Source organism: Vulpes lagopus, chromosome 18 (genome assembly GCF_018345385.1).
Source record: "Vulpes lagopus strain Blue_001 chromosome 18, ASM1834538v1, whole genome shotgun sequence".
NCBI classification, from domain to species: domain Eukaryota; kingdom Metazoa; phylum Chordata; class Mammalia; order Carnivora; family Canidae; genus Vulpes; species Vulpes lagopus.
Window position 1 is genome coordinate 42,331,801 of NC_054841.1, and position 23,972 is coordinate 42,355,772.

Here is a 23,972-nt window from a genome sequence, read left to right on the forward strand (position 1 = left end):
GACGTGGGATTCGATCCCGGGTCTCCAGGATCGCGCCCTGGGCCAAAGGCAGGCGCCAAACTGCTGCGCCACCCAGGGATCCCTAACTTTTTTTTTTTTTAAATGTTCTAACTTTGACATGGAATAGATCCATCTCATATTTAGGAGAACTTTTGGTAAAACCTTTCCCTCTGTGGCATGAGGAAGGATAGAAAGATCTAGAAAAGTTACGTGTAAAGGCAGAGGTTAAAGTATATTGGCCTCTTAAAAATGGAGGCTCATTGTAGGTTACAGTGAAGTGATATAGAAGTTTGCTTTCTATATTGTAAAACATTTTAGATATTGGTTCACTTACTGAACATGTATTAAACACCTATTATACATCAGGGACTATGAAAATCCATTTAAGGTACATCCTAAACAGCCCCTGTCCTTGAAGAACTCTCAGTCTAAACTGGCTGTGGTGGCAACTGTTATATAAACAATTACAGAGCTACATTAACATAGGGAAAATCCTAATACCTCACTACTCAAAGTATGGGTTGAGGACCAGACCAAGCCTCTAAAGCCCCTGAATTTGCATTTTAACAAGGTCCTCAGGTGATCTGGGTGCTCATCAGGATTTGAGAAGCAATGAACTGTAGGATTATAGATGAAACCACTAATGATCCCTTGAGAAGTGGTGAGAGGTCTTCAGAATGGAGGGTAATAGGAACGTTCCTGGCTGAAACACTAACAGGTCCGTAATTATGGGAGCTAGAAAGAGTAATAAGGGTTCTGGAATGAGAAGTTTAGTCTGAAAGAAGACTGAGCACTTTGGGAGATGTGGGAGACGGAGCAGAAGAGGTCTGAGGCCAGAGGCAGAAGGGCCAGAATGGCCTGCTTAGGAAGACTTAGAAAATTTTAAGCAGGAAAAGTGACAAGATCAGATTCTTATATCAGGATATAACATGGTGGTAGGGTGAAGGATGAAATGCAGGCGAGAGGTGAAAGCCGGCAGATTTTTATCCTTTAATGAGCAGGCGCCAACTTTGCACTAGAAATCTTTGAGGACTTTAGAAGTGGAGGGGCCGCTGAGTCCCTTGGAGAGAAACAAAAAGTTCCAGCTGCAGTTGTATACAGATGGGTTCTTTCTTCTCAAAGTGCGATGCCCAACAGCTTTATTATATTAGCATTATCTGGAAATTATTAGAAATGCAAATTATTGCGTCTTAACTCAGATATACTGTCAGAAACTCTGGGGCCAGGACACCCAAATCTTTACCAAGTTCTTCTTCAATCTTTTTTTTTTTTTTAAGTTCTTCTTCAATCTTGAGAGCACTGCTCTAGTCTGCAAAAGTCTCATAGCAGGTGGTAAAGGCTTAGAATTGCCACAAACTTACTTCCTTTCTAGAAAAGAATTAAAAAAGAAAAAAAAGGAGGAGGGTAATGAGAAATAAGTTTCTATGTTGAATCGGCAGAACAAAAGCCACACAATAGTCTAGATTTCATATAGTGCCCAGAAAAAAAAAAGATAAAAACACCCACACAACACCGTCTTGTCCCAAAGCCTCACATTTGGAGAAATAAAATAATTTTGGTAGAGACCGTGATGTTCTCGGTAGCCTAAATTAAGTAAAACTTAAACTAAGTAATCATGCCAGTTGTAAATTCTTTGTTCCCTTCGCTGCCCACAAAAACGGCCTCAGGAAAAACACTGCGATTCCTTCTGGCCCTCTCAAAACTGTGCTTCTGATGGAACCGTCTATTAAAAAAAAAATTCAACCCTAAATTAAAAGCCCCCAAAACGGAGCGGCGGGGCTGGCGCCGTCGTCCCCGGAACACGCCACCGTTTCCCAGCCACACCCCTGCGGACCGCCGCGCCTCCTGCCCCGGCTGTTCCCAAAGATAAATAAATCACTCCTTGTTTTTTCCAGACCTGAAATTAGCGGTGACTCACAGAGTACTCTGCATGGCCACAGTCGCCTGGGGAAGAAGGAAAAATGTGCAGATTTTTCCCTCACGCGAGGGCCCGCCGTGCCGGGCTGGGCCAATCAGGGGAGGACGGCGGGAATCGCACCAAAGTAGGTAAAAAATGCGGGACGTGCTCCCGGCGCCGCGGCCCGCGCCCGGGCTCCCCGGGTCCTCCCTCGGTCTCCCGCTCCGGGGAAGCGGCCCGCCTCGTCTTCCCGCTTCCTCCCCCCTCGCGCCCCCATGGCCCCTCCGCCCGCGTCCTCCCAGGCCCCGCCCCAGCGCGGCGCACACCTGGCCAGGTGGCTACTTCCATGTTAGGGCAGCGGCAGCGCAGTGGGCGGGGCGCGACGCGACTCCGCCCCCCCCGGCGGGTTGAGGGTGCCCGGTCCTCGCCGGCAGGTGCCATCCCTGTCTCTGCCGCCTCGTCCCGAGCAGATGAGGGAGGCCCCACCCCACAGGCCTGAGCCGGTGAGAGCGGCGCGCGGCCCCCCGTCGCCGGAACACGCGGCAGAGCCCTCCGCCCGCTCTCCGCGCGGGGCGCGGCCTGGCCGCCGGTTGCGTGGCAACGGCCGGCAGCGCGTGACGTGCGCAGCCGCGTTGGGGCTCGGGGCTCGAGGCGCGCACCCGCGCCCGCGCCCCGCCCCGCCCCGCCCCGCCCCGCCCCGCCCCGCCCCGCCCCCCGGCAGGCTCGCGCCGCGCGTCGCCTGCTCGCTGGGTCTGTCGCTGGCTCTGCGGTGCGGAGGTCGCTCTGCAAACTCGGCGCCGGCCGGCTCCCCTTCCGCGTCCCTGCGACCGACCGCTGCGGCGAAGATGGTGAGTGGGAGGGAGCCTGAGACGCGGGCTGAGGCGGCCGGGGCGGCGGGGCGTGCGGTCGGGGCTGGGGCGCGGGGGACCGAGCCCGGCTGCAGCCCCGGGGCGCCGGAGGGCGTCTGGGCTTCGCCGCTCGGGCGGCTCCGGGCCGCTGCGTCGCTCGCCTGCGCTGCGCTGCGCTGCGCGGCGGCCGGCGGAGCATCGCGCCCGCGGCTCCCCCCGCCCGGGCCTGGGACGACCTGCCGGGACCGCGCACCGCCCCCCCGCGGTGACGCCCCCGGAGTCCGCCGGCCGCGGCGGGGGCGTCGGGATGCGGCGCGGGGCTGGTGGGCGCCGGGCGGCCGGGGGCTCGTGCGAGCTTCGGCGCGTCCCCTGCGGAACATCAGGCCTTTCCTGAACGCCCTAGAGGGCGGCCCGAGCGCCGCGAGCTCGACCGCGGCAGCATTAGAACGGGGGGCCTCGCGGCGCTTTGTCGGTCCTATCGGGCCATCAGCTCCCGCGGCGCTCCCGCGGCGCTCGTCGGGCGGCCGGCTGCTCCCTTAACCCCTCCCTGCCCGATCTCTCCGCGCAAGCTTAGACATTTTCTTTTACCAAAGCGAACTGTTCGGCTGTGCAGAACTTCGGGTGCGAGCAGTGGGCATGATGCCGGGATGCTAGTAAGAGCGAATGGAACAGCCTTTGGAAGGCGCGTTGAATTATCCTAGTCACTGAACAGTAAATATGCTCTTACAGGGGATGGACGCTTGGCTTAATTCACTTATTTTCCACTCTAAACTGTCTGTCTAAAACAGTATTCTTACCCGCACCATAAAGTAGAACATTTTGTCGTTTTCTTTAGTCTGCGCTCGCCGTTACCATTTTTGGTCAATGATTTGCAGGCAAAGGCTTACCAGACTTTGCTAGAAATATTACGCTGTTACTGCCTCTGTCTGCTTGGAAGCAGTTGGTACCAGTTTACTGGCATACAGAATGTTTTCGCTGAATGGCAATTTTGGTTTTCTTAAGGTAGTGCAAGGAAGAAAAAGAGATTGACCAGTAGTTTCTTGACTAAGTAGATGTAGTAGGAATTTAATAGTGTTGAGTTTTCTGTTCTTCTTTGGTTTAATTCTGTAAGCTACAAAGAGGAGCAGCGTCTTAAGACTTTTTTAGATCTCTGTAAGATTACACTGTATATGCTACTTTATATTGAAAGAGTTAATCTAAGGGTTTTGATTTAATTTAAGGGTCTCATAAATTTAAGACCATCCACTCTAATGAAACTGCCTTGAAGTGGGCTGGAGCCTGCTTTAGGTTCTTTTGATTTGACTTTTTTTTTTTTTTTTTTTTTTGAGTTTTTATAATACAGACGTTATCTTCTATTTGAAAACAAGACCGGGCATTTTTTTTTTTAATTTTTTTATTTATTTATGATAGTCACAGAGAGATAGAGAGAGAGGCAGAGACACAGGCAGAGGGAGAAGCAGGCTCCATGCACCGGGAGCCTGACGTGGGATTCGATCCCGGGTCTCCAGGATCGCGCCCTGGGCCAAAGGCAGGCGCCAAACCGCGGCGCCACCCAGGGATCCCAAGACCGGGCATTTTAACTTTAGTTAAATCCTTAAATTTTAGTTCAAGCTTAACTTTCACATTTCTGTGCATGCAAATAAAATGAAGAAAGGGTCTGTTTTATTTATGGTTTTTGCAAGAGGAAGAGAACTAAAATCAAGATGAGTGGGTTTTAGGGGGCACCTGGTGGCTCAGTGGTTGAGCATCTGCCTGCAGCTCAGGTCGTGATCCCCCCACTCCCTCTCCTGGGATTGAGTCCCACGTTGGGTTCCCTACAAGGAGCCTGCTTCTCCCTCTGCCTGTGTCTCTGCCTTTCTCTGTGTGTGTCTCATGAATAAATAAATAAAATCTTAAACAAACAAACAAACATAAGTGGGTTTTAGATACATCTCAAACTTACTGGCCTTAGGCAGGTCAAGAAGACCTTACAAGCTCCTGTTGTTTGGATGCTTGCAAATAGAGTTCAGAATACAGACGGACCATTTGTAAGGGTTACTTTTGTTAGCCTTATGAGCACAGAACATCTCCTTTCAGTGTTGGCCAGTAGAGGGTATTATGAAGATTGAAAGTTCTTTTATCTTTTATTCTAGATTTTAGCACTCTACCTCTGTATTTTAAACTGAGGTTCCAAGTTTCTAAAGTTTTTGGTGGTTGTTGTTACGGTTAAATTTTAGGGGTTGACCAGTCATTTAAGCATCCACGTCTTCATTTCCGCTCAGATCATCTCAGGGTTGTGAGATCCAGTCCTCGGTTGGGCTCAAAGCTGGGTGTGAGCATACTTAAGATTCTCTTCCTCTCCCTCTGCCCTTCCCCAACCCCTACTTGAGTTTTCTCTGAAGGGGGGGTGGGGGGGTGGAATTCTTTTTAGCTGCTGATAGGTTTGTTCTGCATTAATAAAATCACTTCTGGTACTCACCAAGCTTTCTGGAAGCACTTGGGAATAAAAGCAATTTGAAACCCAACTCAAAAGATCACTTTTGGGCACTTTCAGATGAGATTTCATGTTTTCAGAATCTCACTTTACCGTGCCAAAAAAAAAAAAAAAAAAAAAGCCCGCCTACACAGGAACCACATCTACCCATCTACCCACTCCAGACAAAACTTTGGAGTGTGTGTGCGCACACGCGCGCTGAACATGCCGGTGTCCTCCTAAAAAGATTATTTACTAGTCTACCATTAAGTTCCTAGGTTTATCTGCTCAGTAGTTCTTTTGTTGGGTAAGGATCAAGACATTACACATAGACTTGCCTAGTGCCTCTTGTAACCAATGGCATATGACGTTTATAGCATACTCTCTATAGCTCTCTGGGAGTAGGAGTATAATGTTGACCTTGAAATAGTAAAAGTCTGTATGATAATTCAGCCTTGCTGAAATCAGTGATGGTTAAGAAATCCACTTCCATCATTTTGCGTTTTGGGAAACTGCTGTAACAAACTGAGCTAATTGGCTCAGGATGAATTACAAATGCATTCTACCACTATGATTAGGAAAAATACCTTTACTTACAGTAATGTAGTGGAATAGGTTGGGCGTGTGTTCATGTGCCTATTTAACATGAAAAACAGACTGTAAGGGATTGATTGACTTGTGACCTTTTTTGACTCCACATCAAGTTTTAACATAATTTGCAAATTAATTTTGAAGCATGTTAAGCAGAGTACGCAGAAATAACAAGTCTTTTTGTATGAAAAATGAAAATATTTTTTTTGCTGTATTTCAGGTTTCTATGTTACCATTACAGCTAAATCTGCATCTTCTTCTGCATCCCATTCTCTTCCCGCCCCAGAGATAACCATTCCTGTGTCAAAGACGTAATGTACTGGTCAATTAAGGAGATGACTTTTTTAAGGCTATTGCAATTGGGAGAACATTAGTTAATAAGGAATGTCTCAAAAAAAAAAAAAAAAAAGACAAGGACCTGGGGCAAGTAAAACAGGGAGTCTTGAGGAACCACACAGGTCTTATCACAATAAACAAGGGCAGGATCTTTTTCTTACCAGTTTCCCAAAACGCAAAATGATGGAAGTGGATTTCTTAACCATCACTGATTTCCAGGAGCGCAAGGCTCAGGTGAACTTTAACATAATCAACTGAAATTAAAATATTTCGTTCTCATTGATATTTCCAGATCTTTAGCTATGTATGTTTGCAGCCAAAATAATATATACGGTTTTGAAGTGTTCTTAAATTTCGTATAAATGTTATATGCTTTAGGTATCCTTTTGCAACTTGGCGAGTTTTTTGGGGGGAGGGAGATGATTTTTGGTTTTAACTGTAGCTATGGTTCTTTATATTAACCGCTAAATAGTTTCCATATTGTGACTATGTAAGTTTATCCATTCCCCTATTGATGAACATTTCCCCAGTTTTTCATCGTTTTATCTTTCGTTTGTCTATGTAAACAGTTTTGCAATTGAGAGTTTCCATATTTTATGTTACTTATGTTGCCCCAGTGAGTGTGTTCTTGGTATAGACCCAAAAGTGGAAGCCCTGGATTGGAGGGTGTGTGTTTATATTTTTTACTCTAAGTAGTTCTAGTTTGCATCCCAGCTACATTTATCAGCCTGTTTCTCCATTTCTTTTCACCACTTGGTATTATGAATCTTAAAACCTTTGCCAATCTGATGGGTGTGAAAATAACTTTTAATTTGTATTTCAATTTTTTTTTTTAATTTGTATTTCTCTTCATTAGTACTAAAGTATCTTTTTATGTTTATCGCAGCCTGTGTTTTTACATGCATGTCCATCTGGTGAACCTGACATTATGTACTCATCATGTCTTCATCTAGGCTTATTTGTGGAGTCATAAAGTAAATCCAGTGTTAAAATCCTTAAGAATGTGATTGTCAATGTCAGAACTGCATACTGAGGGCTGATATCTTTCTCTAGAACCTCCATTTTTTGCATGCCTCTTAAGCTGCTAAGTAAGAGAAGTTAAATACCCTTCATTCTAGCCACTTGACATTGTCAGGCCCTGGTAGTGGTGGAATGCAGAATGATCCAGGATAGAGTTCCATCTTTGAGAGAGGCCATGGAGATTAACGTCCTCTACTTATCTCTTTCTTTTTCTTGGGTAATTCATCCAGCCAGATGTTAAAAACAAACAAGCACAGGGGAATATATGGAAAAATCTCAGTGCTTTCCACTCAATTTGTGTGTGAACTTAAAATTAAAATGTCCCTAAAAAAAGAAAGTCTACTAAAAAAGAAACAAAACAAATAATTATGACTATTTTTCATCAGTAGAATTGGTTTAAATCGAGCTGATGTTTAACTTACTATCCAGGAAGACTCCAGACTTTTTCATTTTTATGTTAATGTAACTTTATTTCAGTAATAACTAAGTTCTTTGCCATGAACACCATATTTGAAATTAGAAAAAAGTCTCAAAACTTGAAAAACTGTGGATTTAACACATATAAGGTGCTTTTATCTACAGAGCGAAAAGTAACTAGGCATAGTCTCTTTATTGTAGTGCAATTTACATACCAAAACCACAAAACCTACTAAAGGAGTAGAAGATTGTTATTCACAAATTTGAGCTTCCTTCCCTTGTAGTATATCCCTCTCTACATTGTCCATGAAAGACACACTCAAAAGATTTACACTTAACACTTCAGAAATATTTTAATCACAGTTTTTTATCTTTCCCTGCCTCCTTGTCTTGATGTTGGAAGTGAGTTGTCACTTGGCATTGTTGTGTTGCTGTTTATTTTTCTTGAAATTTTACTTTGGGAGAAGTATAGCAAAATAAACATCAGATTGGTTCATTTCAGTAATACTTTGACAAACGAGTTACTTAATTCATCTTGGGGTCTTCTGTATAAAGATCCTCCATGGCATTGAGTAGTTTTTAGTCTAGAGTGATTCTTAACTCTTTAAAAACTCTTCTGGTAGTTGGCATCGTAATGCTTATGTGTTTTACCCTATTCCTTGATTTGCTTTGGTATGTTAAAATTGAAGAGTCAGTTTTTTGTGTAAATCTTTAAAAAACAGTTGACTTAAATAAAAATGTGATTAAAACTCACCTTTTAATTTGTAGTTGAAAGTATGAAAAGGCAGAGAAAAAGCTGAGATTTTGGTTTTAGCATGAGAGAGGAGTGTCAGAGAATTCTTGTTCTGTTGTAACTGGGCATAGGATGAGCACTTCAAAGACAAACTCAGTGTATAAGATAGCAGGAACCCTACATTTGAAATTAATTTGTCATGTGTTCTTTTGGATTACATCAAAGAAAGACTATGTACTCTTTTCCATATTTTTGTGTTACTTTATAGGTTATTAGTCCTGTTTGCCTTATTACAGAAAAGAAAGATGAGTTTCCTACCCGTATTCTTGTATTAGCATGTTTTCAGAAAAAAAAAATCATCCACCTGTAACAAATTGGTGTTTATTGTAAAATGGTTTCATGTGGTACATTTTTATGGTGGTGGAATTTTTGTGTACTGATAGAGCTAAAACTAAAGTGCAGGCAAATACAGGTAAGACTCCTTCAGTTTGCTAGAAAAGAATCTGTTACGTCAGTTTTTTTGAAGCTCTAGAGCTCTGAGGATTTCTCAAATCATTGAAACCTTGTTTTAAGAATGTTGTAAGTGGGTGCCTGAGTGGTGCAGACAGTTAAGCAGCTGACTCTTGATTTCCGCTCAGGTCATGATGTCAGGGTTCTGGATCAAGCTCTACACTGGGCTCCACAGTGTGGAGTCTGCTTGAGATTCTCTGTCTCTCCCTCTCCCACCTCCTTTGCCCCCTCCCACTTGTGCTCTCTCTCTCTCAAATTTTATTTATTTATTTAAAGATTTTACGACAGGGAGAGAGAGAGAGAGAGAGAGAGAGAGAGGCAGAGACACAGGCAGATGGATAAGCAGGCTCCATGCAGTGAGCCTGATGTGGGACTCAGTCCCAGGACCCCAGGATCACGCCCTGGGCCGAAGACAGGCGCTAAACCACCGAGCCATCCAGGGATCCCCCAAATTTTAAAAAAATTTTACAAAAATGTTGTAAGTAATCTTGAAACCATTGTTATAGAATAGAAATAAAATGCAAGTTTAAAAAAAGGACATAAAAGGCAAGTTACATGTGTACTTACTTATAAATCTTCTAATAGCCCCACTAAAAAAGTACCAAAAAAGGTGAAATTTCTGTAACCCAATATATCATGTCCACATTTAATCAATATAAAATTTTGACATTTCACATTTTTTCATATAAATTATTTGAAATCTAGTATATATTTTACAGTTACAGCACATCTCAATTCAAATGCTCAATTTTCATTGGAAATATTTGATAGGTATCTAGATATATATCTTACACTTGAAAAGTAGATTCACATGCCTGAGTTGCTCAGAGCATGCTTACAAGTTTTCTAGTAATGGAATTGATAATCAACTTAAAATTTCACTTAATTGGGATGCCAGGGTTGCTCAGTGGTTTGACACCTGCCTTCAGCCCAGGGCATGATCCTGGGGTTTCAGTATCGAGTCCCACATCAGGCTTCCTGCATGGAGCCTGTTTCTCTCTCTGCCTGTGTCTCTGCCTCTCTCTCTGTGTGTGTCTCTAATGACTAAATAAATAAAATATTTTTAAAAAAAAATAAGATTTCAGTTAATTAAAATATAATTTAAACATACAGTTCCTCAGTCACACTAGCGATATTTAATGGACTCACTAAACCACATGTAGTTAGTGGCAACTTTAATGAACCAGCCTCACACTTTGTGGATTAGCCTATTTAATTTGTAAAGGGAAGTTAACATGGGTACCAACACTGTGTTAGTCCTCTGCATTTCTGCATGAGTCTACGAAGGAGTACTAAGATAGCATATGAATTCCTTTTATGGTACTTATTAAGATACCTTGTAGAACTAAGCTATTGATCTCCTTAAGACAGGGTTTATGTATTTCAGTAGCAAGATGCCTCTCTCATGGTAGGCCCACAACAAATGTTCCTGAAAGAGCATGAATGGGTGATTGAGAGGGCATTTGTAATTATAACAGGGACAGGTTCTCATGGATATGAATTTCTTTAATTTTTATACTTTCTATTCCCACATACTTTTTAATACAATGGAATTGAGTTTTAAGTACTAAACTAATTGAATATACCTCCCCTTTGTATACTGCATTACAATTTGATTTGAGTATTACAGTGAAAATCCTTTAAGATAAGACATATTATTAGAGTAGTACCTTTAAAATAATTCTGGCATACAGACAAACCTCTCAGTAAATGCCAGTGCCCTTCTTCCCTTAAGAATGAAACTGAATGGGGGCACCTGGGTGACTCGGTTGATTAAACATCCTACTCTTGATTTTGGCTCAGGCTATCATATCATGGGTCATCAGATCAAGTCCAGAGTTGGGCTCCATGTTGGGTGTGGACTTTTCTTAAGATTCTTTCTCTCCCTCTTCCCCTCCCCCCTAAAAAAATGAAAACTGAATGGTATTTGGTGCTCATTGAGACATCCTGAACCATGGAAAAGCACTTGAAAGCCTAACAAATGAAGGAAAGAGTAAGAATTAATGCCTTAGAGAACTTCTAAGTATTTATTATGTGTCAGGCATTGTGTTATACCTTCTCTCTTTCAATCCTTATAGCAACCGATGAGGTAGATACTGTTATCATTTCTGTTAAACTATACCGAGAAGTGGTTAAGCGCATGGGCTCAGAGTGGGGCTGCCTAGGGTTTTTGAATTTTGGCTCTGCCACCTATTAACTATGGCCTTAGATAAGTTACTGATTATTCTGTGCCTCAGTTTCATCATTCCTCCAAATGGGTGTAACTACTGTCATGACAGTTTGGGTGATGCACGCAAATAGTTTAAAAGCAATGCTTCCTATATAGTAAAGTGCTTATCAGTATTGGATGAAATTACATTAAACAACTTTAGATCCTAATTAGATCAACAGTCTTTTTTCTTAATATTCTGGTAACACCATCACATGCTTTAGCAATTGTAGATAAAATGAAAAGGGTGGAAGGAGTGCATTAGAACGTATTTCCAGTTGTTTTATTATTTCTTTAAACTAATGTTATTTTATTTGGATTATATATGATCAACTTCTTTTTACAATTGCCTTTTAAATTTTATTTTTCAGGTGACTTAAAAAATTGTAGTATAGCTGACATACAACATTATGTTATTGGTTTTGAGATATATAAGGCGTATAATGAAAGGTTTGGCAATTATGTACATTATGAAATGCTCACTATAAGTGGTTACTGTCATCATACATTATTGACTGTATTCCCTATGCTGTGCTTTACATATCTGTCCTTACGTATTTTATAATTGGAAGCTTGTGCCTCTTAATCACCTTCACCTATTTCACCCATCTCCTCTCTTTTCCCCTCTGGCAGCCGTCAGTTTGTTTTTTGTATTTATGACTCAATTTCTGTTGTTTGTTTTTTTGTTTTTGTTTTTTTTTTAGATTCCACATGTAAGTGAAATCATATGGTATTTGTCTTTTCCTGTCTGACTTATTTCACTTAGGATAATACCCACTAGAACCATCTATGTTGTCAGGAATAGCGAGATTTCATTCTTTTCCATGGTGGAGTAATATTTCGTATATACCATATCTTTTTTATCCATCTATCCATCAGTGGATACTTAGGTTGTTTCCATATCTTGGCTATTATAAATAATGTTGCAATAAGCATAGAAATGTATGTATCTTTTTGAATTAGTATTTTTGTTTCCTTCTAGTAAATACCCAGAAGTGGAATTACTGGGTTGTATATTTACTTTTTTGAGGAATCTCCATACTGTTTTCCATAGTGGCTGCACCAATTTACATTCCCACCAACAGTGCATGAGGGTTCCTTTTTCTCCACATCCTCACCAACACTTGTTATTCCTTGTCTTTTTGATATTAGTCATTCTGACTGGTGTGAGGTGATATCTCAGGTGATTTAATTCTTAATGTAAAAATATCTTGTCTTCCACTTAGTATTGTTCCTGGAGAAATTAATGTAGAATCAAACATTTCTTCATTGCTCTCAAGGTTTAGAATAGTACTCAATTTTTTTTTAATAAATAGGTGAGAAATTATTATATGCCAAGAACTGATCCAGGTTTTAGGGGGATATAGTTCTAAAAAAGTCCTTTCCTTCCTTCTATCCTAATATGGTAGAGAGAGAGAGAGAGAGATAAAACCAAAGAAAATGGCAAGATGGTGTCAGAATTGTTAAGAGGTATGCAGGAAATAGTGTAATCAATAGGGAGTACCAGAAGAGTTGGCTTCTTTTAGCCAAATTGTTAGAGAAGGCCATTGAGCTTGTAGAAAGGCCTTGAGAAGAGAATGAGCTTGATGTGCTGGGGACAAAAAAGGCTTGTGTAGCTGGAATTCAGTAAAGGGGGGATAGAAAAGCAGGAAATGGATTGTAGGCAAGAGCTGGAACAGGAAGAGTCTATAGGCCAAGGTGAGGAATTTGAATTTTATTTTGATTGCACTAAGAAGCTATTGGGTATGTGATGGTGGGACAGAGTTAAGGTGTTAAGTAGTAGAATGAGATATGATTTATTCCTGTGGATATGGGCAGGTGGGGACAAAACCTGACTTGAGACTATTGCTGTTATTCATCCAGTTGATGGTGGTAGCTTGGATTAGGATTGTTAGAAGTGGGATAATGAGGAGTGATTAGGTTGAATATGTATTTTGGAGGTAGACCTGACAGGACTTACTGATAATTTGGGTGTGTGACATAAGAGAAAGATATCAAGGATAACTCTTAAGATTTAGACCTGAGGTATCAGGTAGTTAAACTGAAAATGCAATTATTTGGCAAAAACTGAGGTTCTTAGAACTTTGAGGAATAACAAATTCATCCAAAGGTACCATACATTTTTAAAATACCTTAATTTTGTATCTGATTATGATATAAGGTATGTACATTGAAGAACATGAAGAAAAATTTAGTTGTAATGGCAGTTTCAACCAAAGTATTAACCTTCAGCGCATTCTCTTCTAGATGGCATTAAATATATGCTTATTCTTTCAGTAAATAATTATTTGGTGCCTCCTAGGAATGAGGCACTGTGGTAGGCTTTGGAGATTCAACAGTATACAAGACAAAGTCCCTGTCCTTATACATTCTAATGGGGGAGATAGGTAAGAAATAAGTAAACAAATGAATAAGATGACTGCAGATTGTAATGAGTCTATAACAGAAGTGAGGGAGAAAGTGAATATCCAGAGACTACCAGCATAGATTTTTCTTACACAGTTGAGTTCATCTGTAACAATTTTATATCCTTTTTTTTCTCATATCCCAATGTGATAGGGGTGCCAGGCTAATTCAGTAGGGGCGGCGGGGGGGGGTGGGGTGGGGATAGTGTCTTAAACAAGTGGTGCTTGCACAATTGGATATCCACATGTAAGAGGATGGATTTGGATCCCTGTTTCACACTATATACAAAATGTAACCCAAAATGGCTCCTAGACCTAAATGTAAAAGCTAAAGCTGTATAACTCCTAAAAAGAAAACATAGGCATAAATCTTTGTGAGTTTGGGTTAGGGAAATTTTTTGGAGGAGTGGTTTGGACAAATTTTTTAGCATTTGTAGGCAAAAGCACAAGTGAAAAAAATAGATCAGTTGGACTCTATTAGAATTACAGACTTTTTTACATCAAAGAACACCATTAAGGAAGTGAGAAGACAACCCATGGAATGGGAGAAAATATTTGCAAATCATGTCTAACAAGGAACTTGTATCCAGAATATATTAAGGACTATTGCAACTCAGCAGTAAAAATGCAATTCAATCATGGACAAAGGCTTTCAGTAGACATTTCCTTAAGGAAGATATACAAATAGTTAATAAGCACATGAAAACATGCTCAAAATCATTAGCCATTGGGGAAATGCAAATCAAAACCACAGTGAGGTACTATTATATACCTACTAGGATGGCTATAATAAAAAAGACAATAATAATGTCGGCAAGGCTGTGGAAAAGGAAAAACCCCTATATGTTGTTGGTGGGAATGTAAAACGGTATAGCCACTTTTGGAAAATGTTTTAGCAGTTCCTTAAGAAGTTAAACTTGGGAATTGCCATTCACCCAGCGCTTTCACTCTTAAGTGATATACCAAGTGAAATAAAAAGACCTGTCTGCATAAAAATTTGTACATGAATGTACATAATAGCATTATCCATAGTAGACCCCAAGTGTACACAACCCAGATTTCCATCAGCTGATGGTCAGATAGATAAAATGTAGTATATCCATACAATAGAATATTATTTGTCAATAGAAAGAAATGCAGTACCAATTCATGCTACAACATGGATGAACCTCGAAAACATGCTGAGTAAAAGAAACCAGTCAGAAAAAGACTCATATTGTAGAATTCCATTTATATACAATATCCAGGATCGATCTCAAGAGACAGGAAATAAAATAATGGTTGGTTAGGTCTGAGGTGGGTGAGAGTGGGAAAGAAGAGCGATCACTCAGTACACAGTTTCTTTTTGGGATGTTCAAAATGTTCCAGATTAGATTGTGGTGGATGTACAATTTTGTGAATATACTAAAACCCACTGAATTTATACTTTTAAATGGGTAAGTTTTCTGGCATATTAAATATATCTATAAAAACTTTGTATTTTTAATGGTATCATCCATGTACAGTGATGGCATTAAATCATCCCCCTATTTAATTTAAATCCATGATTGTAACTAATGCCTTTTTTTCCTTCCCCAAACAAAAGGTGTCACCTATTGCTGAACCAACCTACCAGTGCAGAAGCATAATAACAGAGAAAAATCATTTCCCCCATAAAACATGCCCATTGTTGGGCACCTGGGTGACTCAATAGGTTAAGTATCTGCCTTTGGCTCAGGTCATGATCCCAGAGTCCTGGGATCAAGCCTTGTATCAAGCTCCCTGCCTGGAGGGGAATCTCTTTGTCCCTCTCCCAACTTGTGCATGCGTGCACTCTCTCACATTCTCTCTCAAATAAGATCTTAAAAAAAAAAAACAAAAAACCTACTCAGGTAGTAGTGATGTTTACAGAGTGATAGGATATGAGCATGTGACTTTCATGCATTACAAGTATGTGTGCCATCTCATGTGAGTGTCCTTTACAGACCCAGCTTGGTTCTTCTCCAGTGCCTCCTCTTGGAGTTGTACCTGAATTCATTACCAGTTTTCATCTGAATCTGCTGGGGAATGGGACGATTCTGCTTTTGTTTCTTGGCCATGAATTGCTTGATCCTGAAAGTCTTGTGAGAAGACATTGCTTGGAATAGTCAACCACACATACCACGATGGCAGAGAAAAGGAGAGAGAATACTGTCATTTTTGCGCATAAATCTTTTAATTTGCATTATTTTTCAAAATACAGTTCTAGTTATGCAGTCACTGAATCAAAAAGTTTGTGTATGTGTATATATATTTCTAACTTTAAAAATATGTTCATAGAAAACGTGGAAAATACAGAAGACTAAAGAGAAGATAAAATTCACTTATATTTCCACTGATGGAGATAAAATTCCTTTCCTTTTCTCTATACTGTTTTACATAGTTGAGAAACACTGTGCATAAAACTTTATATTTACTTTCTTTTTTCACCTCAAGTAATGTTTCTTCCATGTCTTTTTTTTTATTTTTTTTATTTTTATTTATTTATGATAGTCACAGAGAGAGAGAGAGAGAGAGAGGCAGAGACACAGGCAGAGGGAGAAGCAGGCTCCATGCACTGGGAGCCTGATGTGGGATTCGATCCCGGGTCTCCGGGATCGCGCCCTGGGCCAAAGGCAGGCGCCAAACCGCTGCGCCACCCAGGGATCCCTCTTCCATGTCTTTATAAACTTTCCATAAGCATGATTTTGATAGCTACATCAACTATCTTGGAGGTGTACTGTACCTTTCTTTGTAATTCTCCTATTTTTGTTTATTTGGCTTTTGATATTATGCATATTATTCCTCCAGAATAAATTCCTTGAAGTGGGCTTACTGAGTTAGTGTGTCAAAGGGGGGCATCTGGGTGGCTCAGTGGTTGAGTGTCTGCCTTTGGCTCAGGGTGTGATCCCAGGTCTGGGGATTGAGTCCTGCATTCGGCTCCCTGCGAAGAGCCTGCTTCTCCCTCTATGTCTGTGCTTCTTTCTCTGTGTTTCTCATGAATAAATGAATAAAGTCTTTGGAAAAAAAAACTGTCAGAGGATTTGGAGTATTTTAAGGCTCTTAATGTAAATGGCCACATTGCTCTCTGAAAGGTATGAGTAAAACAGTTGCCTATGGTGGAACACGAAGCTGGAAAAGTAGGTTGGTTCAGATAAGAAAGGGCCTTCTGTGCTCTGTTAATGAATATGAACTTTATCTAGAGGTGCTTTGGAATTGGTCAATATTTTTAATATTGGGAGTGATAGGAGATGTTAAGAGTAGATGAGAAGTTGAGATATGAAATATACATTTAAGGAAGAGTTGATAGGACTTAGAAATTGAGTGTGACCAGGGAACAAAAGTAGGTTAACCAACCACATTTATTCTCTTAGGTTCGTTGACATACTAGCTGATTATCCAGAGAGAAACCAAATTGTTAAACCAAAGAAAAATCTTTTGTCTTTAGCTTATTATGTGTTCAAAATGATCTTCCTCAAATGGAAGTAGAATATTTTTAATGTTGTTGTTGAAGTAAAGACTAGAAATAATGTATAATTTTTCCATGCAGTATAATTTACATGAAGTAAAATTTACCATGTTTAGTGTAAGTTCTGCAATTTTTGCAAATATACAGTTGTGTAACTACCATGACAAAATATAGAATAGTTCCTTTACTCCAGAAAGTTTCCTTATGTTAATCCTTTTTCCCACCCCTAACTACTGGTCTGTTCTTTGTCCCTATAATTTCACCTTTGCAAGAGTATCCTATAAATGAAATTATCCAATCAGACACTTTCAGTCCAGCTTCTTTTCACTTACCATAAAGCATTTGTGCATCAGCAGTTTGTTCCTTTTATTGTGAGTAGTATTTCCCACTGGAGGAATAGAGTCCTTTTTTAATTATTTCCTTTGAAGGGTGAGACAGAATACTGTAGAGATCTTTTTTCTTTTCCTGTACCGATAAATGCTTGAAACAGTCATTCTCTCCATCTTGTTGTAACTACTGATAGATAGATCTTATTATTACCCAGTGCTCTAGGGCACCTGGGTGGCTCAGTCGGTTGAGTGTCTGACTCTTGATCTCAGCTTGGTTCTTGATCTCGGGGTCATGAATTTGGGTCCCATGTTGAGCTCTGTGCTGAGAGTGGAGCTTACTTAAAGAAAAAAAAAATAGTGCTCTTATATTTTCAGTTGTGGAATCAAACAACTATTTAATAGGCATGTAGATTGTACAACTTTTGAAATGTGTATTTTTTATGGGATATTGATTTCTTAAACGTTATACTCTTTGCATGTTGATTATTATATGCATTAAGGTCTCCGTCATTTATTCTGAAATTAAGTGAAACTTATATATCAGGCATTGTTTTAAAAAACAGTATATTTGTGACTTTTAAAACAATACTAAGAAGAGATCTTATATAGATTAAGTAAACATTTAATAAGCAGCTTCACAGTTTTAACTAGATTGGAGGTTTGCATGTGTTAGGGGGAATTGATAAAGATACTAAGACTTAAGGTGATACCTCATTGTGGTATTGATTTGCATTTCTGTGATGATTAGTGATGTTGAACACTTTCATCTATCTGTTGGCCATCTGTATGTCTTTAGAAAAATGTCTGTTTAGATCCTCTGCCCATTTTTAAATTGGGTTGTTTGCTTTTTTGCTATTGAGTTATCTAAATTCTTCATATGTTTTGAATATTGACCCCTTATCAGATATATGATTTGCCAATATTTTCTTCCATTTGGTAGTTTGCCTTTTTATTTGTTGCTGGTTTTCTTTGTTGTGCAGAAGCATTTTAGTTTGATGTAGTCCCCCTTATTTATTTTTGCTTTTGTTGCCTTTCCATTTGCTATTAAACTAAAAAATCATCACCAAGACCTACATTAAGGAGCTTACCTCCTGTTTTTTCTTTTAGTTATGATTTCAGGTGTTACATTGAAGTCTTTAATTCATTTTGAGTTAATTTCTGTGAATGGTGTAAGATAGTGGTCTAGTTTCATTCTTTTGTATGTGGCTGGCCAGTTTTAAAACACTATTTTTTGAGGAGACTGTCCTTTCCCCCAACGTATATTCTTGGCTTCATTGTTGTAAATGAATTGACTAAATATGCACTGAATGGCTATTATCAAAAAGACAAGAACTAGCAAGTGTTGGTGAAGATGTGGAGGAAAGGGAACCCTGTGCACTATTGGTGGGAATGTAAATTGGCACAGCTATTATTGAAAACAATATGGAGGTTCCTCAAAAAATTGAAAAAGGACCTACCGTATGATCCAGTAACTCCACTTTTGGGTTTATCCAAAGGAATCAAAAACTCAAAAAGATGAATGTACCCCATGTTCATTGCAGCATTACTTGCAGTAGCCAAGGCATGGAAACAACCCAAATGTCCGTGGATGGATGATGGATAAGAAAATGTGGCATGTGCATGTGGGCTATAAAAAAGATTTTGTCATTTGCAACAATATGAAGGGACCTTGAAGGCATTATGCTTTGTGAAATAAGACAGAAAGACAAATACTGGATAAGCTCACTTATATGTGGAATCTAAAACAAAATCCCTCCCCCCCCCCCCCCCCCCCCCCGCCCTTAACTCATAGATACAGAGAATAGGCTGTGCTGTCCCTGTATGCTTCTGGCTGCACCACTCGTATTGTCATGGACTCTGGGGATGGTGTCACCCACACTGTGGCCACCTATGAAGGGTATGCCCTGCCTCACACCATCCTGTGTCTGGACCTGGCTGCCTGGGACCTGACAGACTACCTCATGAAGATCCTCATGGACTAGTACAGAGGACAGATTGGTGATTGCCAGAGATGGTCAAAAATGGTTGAATGTGGTCAAAAGATAAAAACTTCCAGTTACAAAATAAATAAGCATGGGGATGTAATGTATAGCCTGGCAGCTATAGTTAATAATGCTGTATTATATGAAAACTGCTAAGAGGGCAGCCCCCGTGGCGCAGCAGTTTAGCGCTGCCTGCAGCCCGAGGTGTGATCCTGGAGACCCAGGATTGAGTCCCACGTTGGGCCCCCTGCATGGAGCCTGCTTCTCCCTCTGCCAGTGTCTCTGCCTCTCTCTCTCTCTCTCTCTCTCTCTCTCTCTCTGTGTGTCTCTATGAATAAATAAATAAAATCTTAAAAAAAAAGAAAACATTCATGTTTCCCTGATATGATAGGTAATGAATTGTTACTGATGAAATCAAATTGTGTAAAATTTTTCTATCTTTACAAGTTTTTTCTTGTCAATCCGTTATGAGGAGTCTGAAAAAGTAGGAACATTATACATTTATGTAAACAGTATTTTAGAGGACTAAAGTTCTACATCTTTAAGAAAAAGACAATAATAATAGCTAATCTCATCAGGGCCAAGATATTCCAGCAGAAATCAATAAAAATAACTTAGAAGATTTTTTTGCTTTATTTTTTCCTGAAAATACTGAAGTTTTGAAATGAATGATTTTCCTTGCTGTAAACTGGAGAATTGAACTATAAAAAGAATGAGAAAAAATATATCAAAGGCAATAGTGCATTTCATAAATATTTTATGGGATAATCATTTTTCAAAACTTGATAAAGTAGATGATCGTTCTGAGGTTGAAGAAAAAGGTACTGAGTTCTTGCACTTAAGGAGCACAGTCTAAGTGAGCACAGTAGTAGATAGTACTATGATAGAAATAATTGCATTCTGTGTTAATACATAGAAGAATCCTATAACTTAGATTAGAGATGGTAATTGAGGGACCAACTAAGAGATACCTTCCCAGAAGGGGAGATGCCTGAGCTGAGACCCTGAAGGATTTGACTAGCTGAAGAGGACAGTAAAACATCTGAAAAGAACATGGTGTATCCAGAGAATCATAGAGTTATACATGGCAGGATTAAGGGGAACGTGTTGAGAAAAAGTGGGAAAAGAGGCTGCAGAAATAGTCCATAGAGGGCTTGACCCAGCATGAATTTTATCCTGAAGAAAATTTGAACCTTGAAAGAAAACAGTAAAAGTGTAGGACTGTTTGCCAATGTGCTTACTATCCCTAGCTTGCCCCCTTCCCATTTTTCTGTCTAGTTTTTTTGTGGGGAGAAGTGAGGAATATTATTTTCTCTATCAGGCTTATAAAACTTGTTGCCACTATTCCTGCCCTCTGAACTTTCTGACTTCTGCTTCCCAGTTGGCGGTGGTGAGAGAGGAGTGGGTATATCTGTTAACAAATCTGATCAGGATTGCCAAAAGATTGCTTGCAATCTGAATGAAATGGATTATTTTTAGCAGCTGGGCATTATTGTCTAATCCACTTTCACTGTTGAGATGACTTTCTGTAAGGTTTTTTTTGTTTTTGTTTTTTTTCTTGTGGAGGTATGGGTGGTGGTTCATAGAGTTTAGGTTACTTTTCCCACTAAGGTGTAACTATTGTTTTAGTGGAACTCTAAAATTAACATAGAGCTAATAGAATGCTATTTGGTCTGCATGGGCTATCTCAAGGACACTGTGCTTTGCTAGGAGGTGAATGAAGGACTTTTATAATTGGAAATTGTTTTCGGGAATGAATGTATTAAGGCAGAGAGTTAATGTGGAACATTTTCTAGATCACTGATAGTTTATGTAGTAACTTTGTGCAAATTACAAAGCAATGGTTCCTTTCGTGATGTTGCCTCAGGAGACAAGCAGATGGCATTCCTCGGATAGTTGAAGCCCTATAGACACATCCCTTGGCTAGTGGAACATGAACTTGAATGTAGCTCTATCTTGCACTCTTAAGCAAGGCAGAATCTGTAACTATTCAGCAGCTCCAGACATTTTGAACTTGCCAAGGGATTGAGGATTTGCTGTACACTGAAGTGTACAGGGTAGGGACAAACTTTAGAACAAGCCTATTAGCTTGCCCTGTAGACCCCGGTTGTCATCATTGTAGATTTTGACTTATGGGTATAAGTGATAGTTGTGCCTAGAATATTAAGTGGTAGTGTAACTGAATCTTGACTGTGTTAGAGAAGACTGTTAAGCAATTTGCTCTAGCATGTCTTTGCTGTGCAACCATTCAATGGTTATGGGATGAAAGAAGAGATATATATCAAAAGTCAGTATGGTTTTTTAATTTGTAGTTCTGGGTATCAGGATGGAAATTACTGTTTCAAATAGAAGTTCCATACCCAAAGGCTTCATTAACAATCAACCACATTGGTAACTAGAAGGAGTTAAAGAAGCTTTGACCAGGTTTTCTGGTTCATAATAATATGAGTCTTCAATCACTGAATGGTACCATCGACAGGCACTATATATTTAGGTGATCTATTTATGTTATCAGTCTTCTTGAGTTAGGATGATCAAAACTCAGATTTTACAGATGATGAGACTGAGGTTTAGAGAAGTTAACTAACTTGTTCATATTATAAGATTTGAGTAAGATAGATTCACTATGCTTTTTCCTCTAAAAAGTCTTCTAAGATTAAATGTTCCAAATTCTGTGTATAAGAAAGAGAAACAGCAAATTGAAAAAAAACTACATACCTGATTTTATTAGTTTATTTAAAACATGCATTCCCCATTAATTATAAAATTCTTCTGGTGCCTCTGTGGCTCAGTCAGTTGAGTGTCTGACTCTTGATTTTGGCTCAGGTCATGATCTCAGGGTGATGAGATCAAGCCCGGCTCAGGCTCCACACTCTGTGGAGTCTGCTTCTCTCCCTTCCCCTACTAACTCTCTCTCTCTCACTCAAAAAATAAAATCCTAAAAAAAAAAAAAAAAAAAGTAAAAACTTTGTTATGTGATCTGTGTGAATTAAAATGTTTGCTTAAGTCAGGCCTTCTTGTCCAAAGCTCTGTGACTGTTCTTCATTTTGGTTGTTTTGATTCTTCCAAATCAACACTCAGGATATTCCAACAAACAAAAAGTCTTATCTGTATTTCCCTTCAAGATTGCTTCCTTTCCCCCAGAAATATTTGACCATAATTATTAGTTAACTAGAATTGAGATCTTTGCCCTGTCACTGTATAGAATAACTAAGGTTCCTGATGGCACGAATCATCCAAAAGCTAAATAATATGCTGTTTTTCTAAGACAGAAAACTATGTAATATGTCTTATAAATTTACCTAAAATATACTATTAAAAGTTAATTTCATATAGCATTTTAAGTTAAATTATTTAAAATAATAAAAATTTATTTCCTCAGTTGCGTTAGCCTCATTTCATGTGCTCAACAGCCATGTGTGGTAGTGGCTGCCATATTGGAAAGTGCAGATACAGAACATTTGCATTATCACAGAAAATTTTGTTGGGCAGCATGGCTCTCTGAAACAGTGGGACTAAGGATTACATAGATCAGTCAGACTTCAAGGCACCAGTGGTGGAGTATCTTAGCATTCATTTACATATGGTCACCGATTTTTCCTGTTTTCAATATAATAACTAAGCTAGAAAGTTCTGTTGTTTACCTTCTCCAGAGAATAAACTCCAGAAGTCCACAGATTGGTGGCAGGGTGGAATTCAAGGAGGGATTTAGGGACCTAAGTGCGTCTCTGACTAATATCCCTCATTCTTCCTATTTTGAACTTCCATATTTCTTCTGTTCTTTTGTCTTTATGGGTTAATGTTTTTTTTCCCTTCTTTTTTTAATCCTCTTTTTGTGCTTCATTAGAGTTTCCGTAGAGAGATGGATGTATGTATTGAGCCCTCACAGCAGGACCTGTGAGGCTCTTAACATTTTTATGTAGAAATATGCCAGAAGCACTTGTCACTCTTTTCAGTTGTTGTCTCAGTATTATTGCTCAGAAGCATCAGTAGTAGTAGCCAAAAGCCCAAATATTTTGTAGTCTGTCATTTTTATTTTGGCTGTTGTACAAGGCATGGTATAAATAAAGGAGAATCATGAAGCCATTGTTAAACTCTCCAACTCTTTTGATTATGCTTATCTTGGGTGTTTAAGAGGTAGGTAGGTTGAGGAAGGAACTAATGCCTGATTTCTGCCAGGTGTTTATAAATTTTAGGTTGTATTTGCTATGCATTATCCTACTTTCAAATATTCCAGACTCTTCTTAGCTCAGAAAAATAATTTTAAAAGAATTAATACTTTCTTGAAGTAGGAAATGAACTTTCATTCCTGTTTTCTTCAGTGAGGATTGTGTAGTTGGCAAAGTCAAATATCCTACTTCAGTTAGTAGTATAGAAATAGACCGTTTATGGTATCCTGGTTTAGGATGGACTGCTGTAAATCATTAGTTTTGGGGCTGATTGTTTACAAAAATTTAACTGGAAAACTTGATGCTCCTTTAAAAAATTATGGCCTTTGTGCTAGAATTGTTGAGAAAATTGTTTTAAGTGTGTTCTGCCATTTGCAGTTACTAAAATACCTAGTGTTACATGTTCTCTATAGCATTTACTTCACCTTCTGTTTGGGAGTAGTAACTTTATTTAAGAAGTGCACACTGAGTGAATCTTGAGCATTAAGGCGGTGCCTCAGATGCATTCATTTAATCCCTGCATCAGTGTTTTCCAAAAGCTCTGAGAGGAGAGACTCGGGTTTGAGATCTGTTATATTTCATGAACACATTAAAAACTGGTAGTCTAG

The 23,972-nt window shown here is 39.6% G+C and overlaps 2 protein-coding genes and 1 long non-coding RNA gene across 3 annotated transcripts in view; 1 reads left to right on the top strand and 2 right to left on the bottom strand.

The window, feature by feature from the left end:
* Positions 1–966: 966 nt before the first annotated feature.
* Positions 967–2,436, bottom strand: LOC121478222. Its single transcript, XR_005984437.1, has 2 exons — positions 2,224–2,436; positions 967–1,368 (listed from the first exon to the last, which is right to left on the bottom strand). It is a non-coding gene; the product is annotated as an uncharacterized LOC121478222 (long non-coding RNA).
* A 158-nt stretch (positions 2,437–2,594) lies between these two features.
* DSTN (destrin, actin depolymerizing factor) overlaps positions 2,595–23,972 on the top strand; it is a 37,207-nt gene continuing 15,829 nt past the window's right edge. Inside the window, exon 1 of the mRNA XM_041733138.1 lies at positions 2,595–2,745. Coding sequence (XP_041589072.1) covers positions 2,743–2,745 — 3 coding nt within the window. The 5' untranslated portion in view covers positions 2,595–2,742. The remainder of the gene's footprint in view (positions 2,746–23,972) is intronic.
* On the bottom strand, positions 15,377–15,854 carry LOC121478221 (60S ribosomal protein L39-like). Its single transcript, XM_041733139.1, has one exon. It carries the CDS (start codon positions 15,530–15,532, stop codon positions 15,377–15,379), a length of 156 nt encoding a protein of 51 aa, XP_041589073.1. The 5' UTR covers positions 15,533–15,854.

Coding starts and splice junctions, on each gene's coding strand:
- LOC121478221 (XM_041733139.1), bottom strand. CDS start 15,532: ATGTCTTCTCACAAGACTTTCAGGATCAAGCAATTCATGGCCAAGAAA.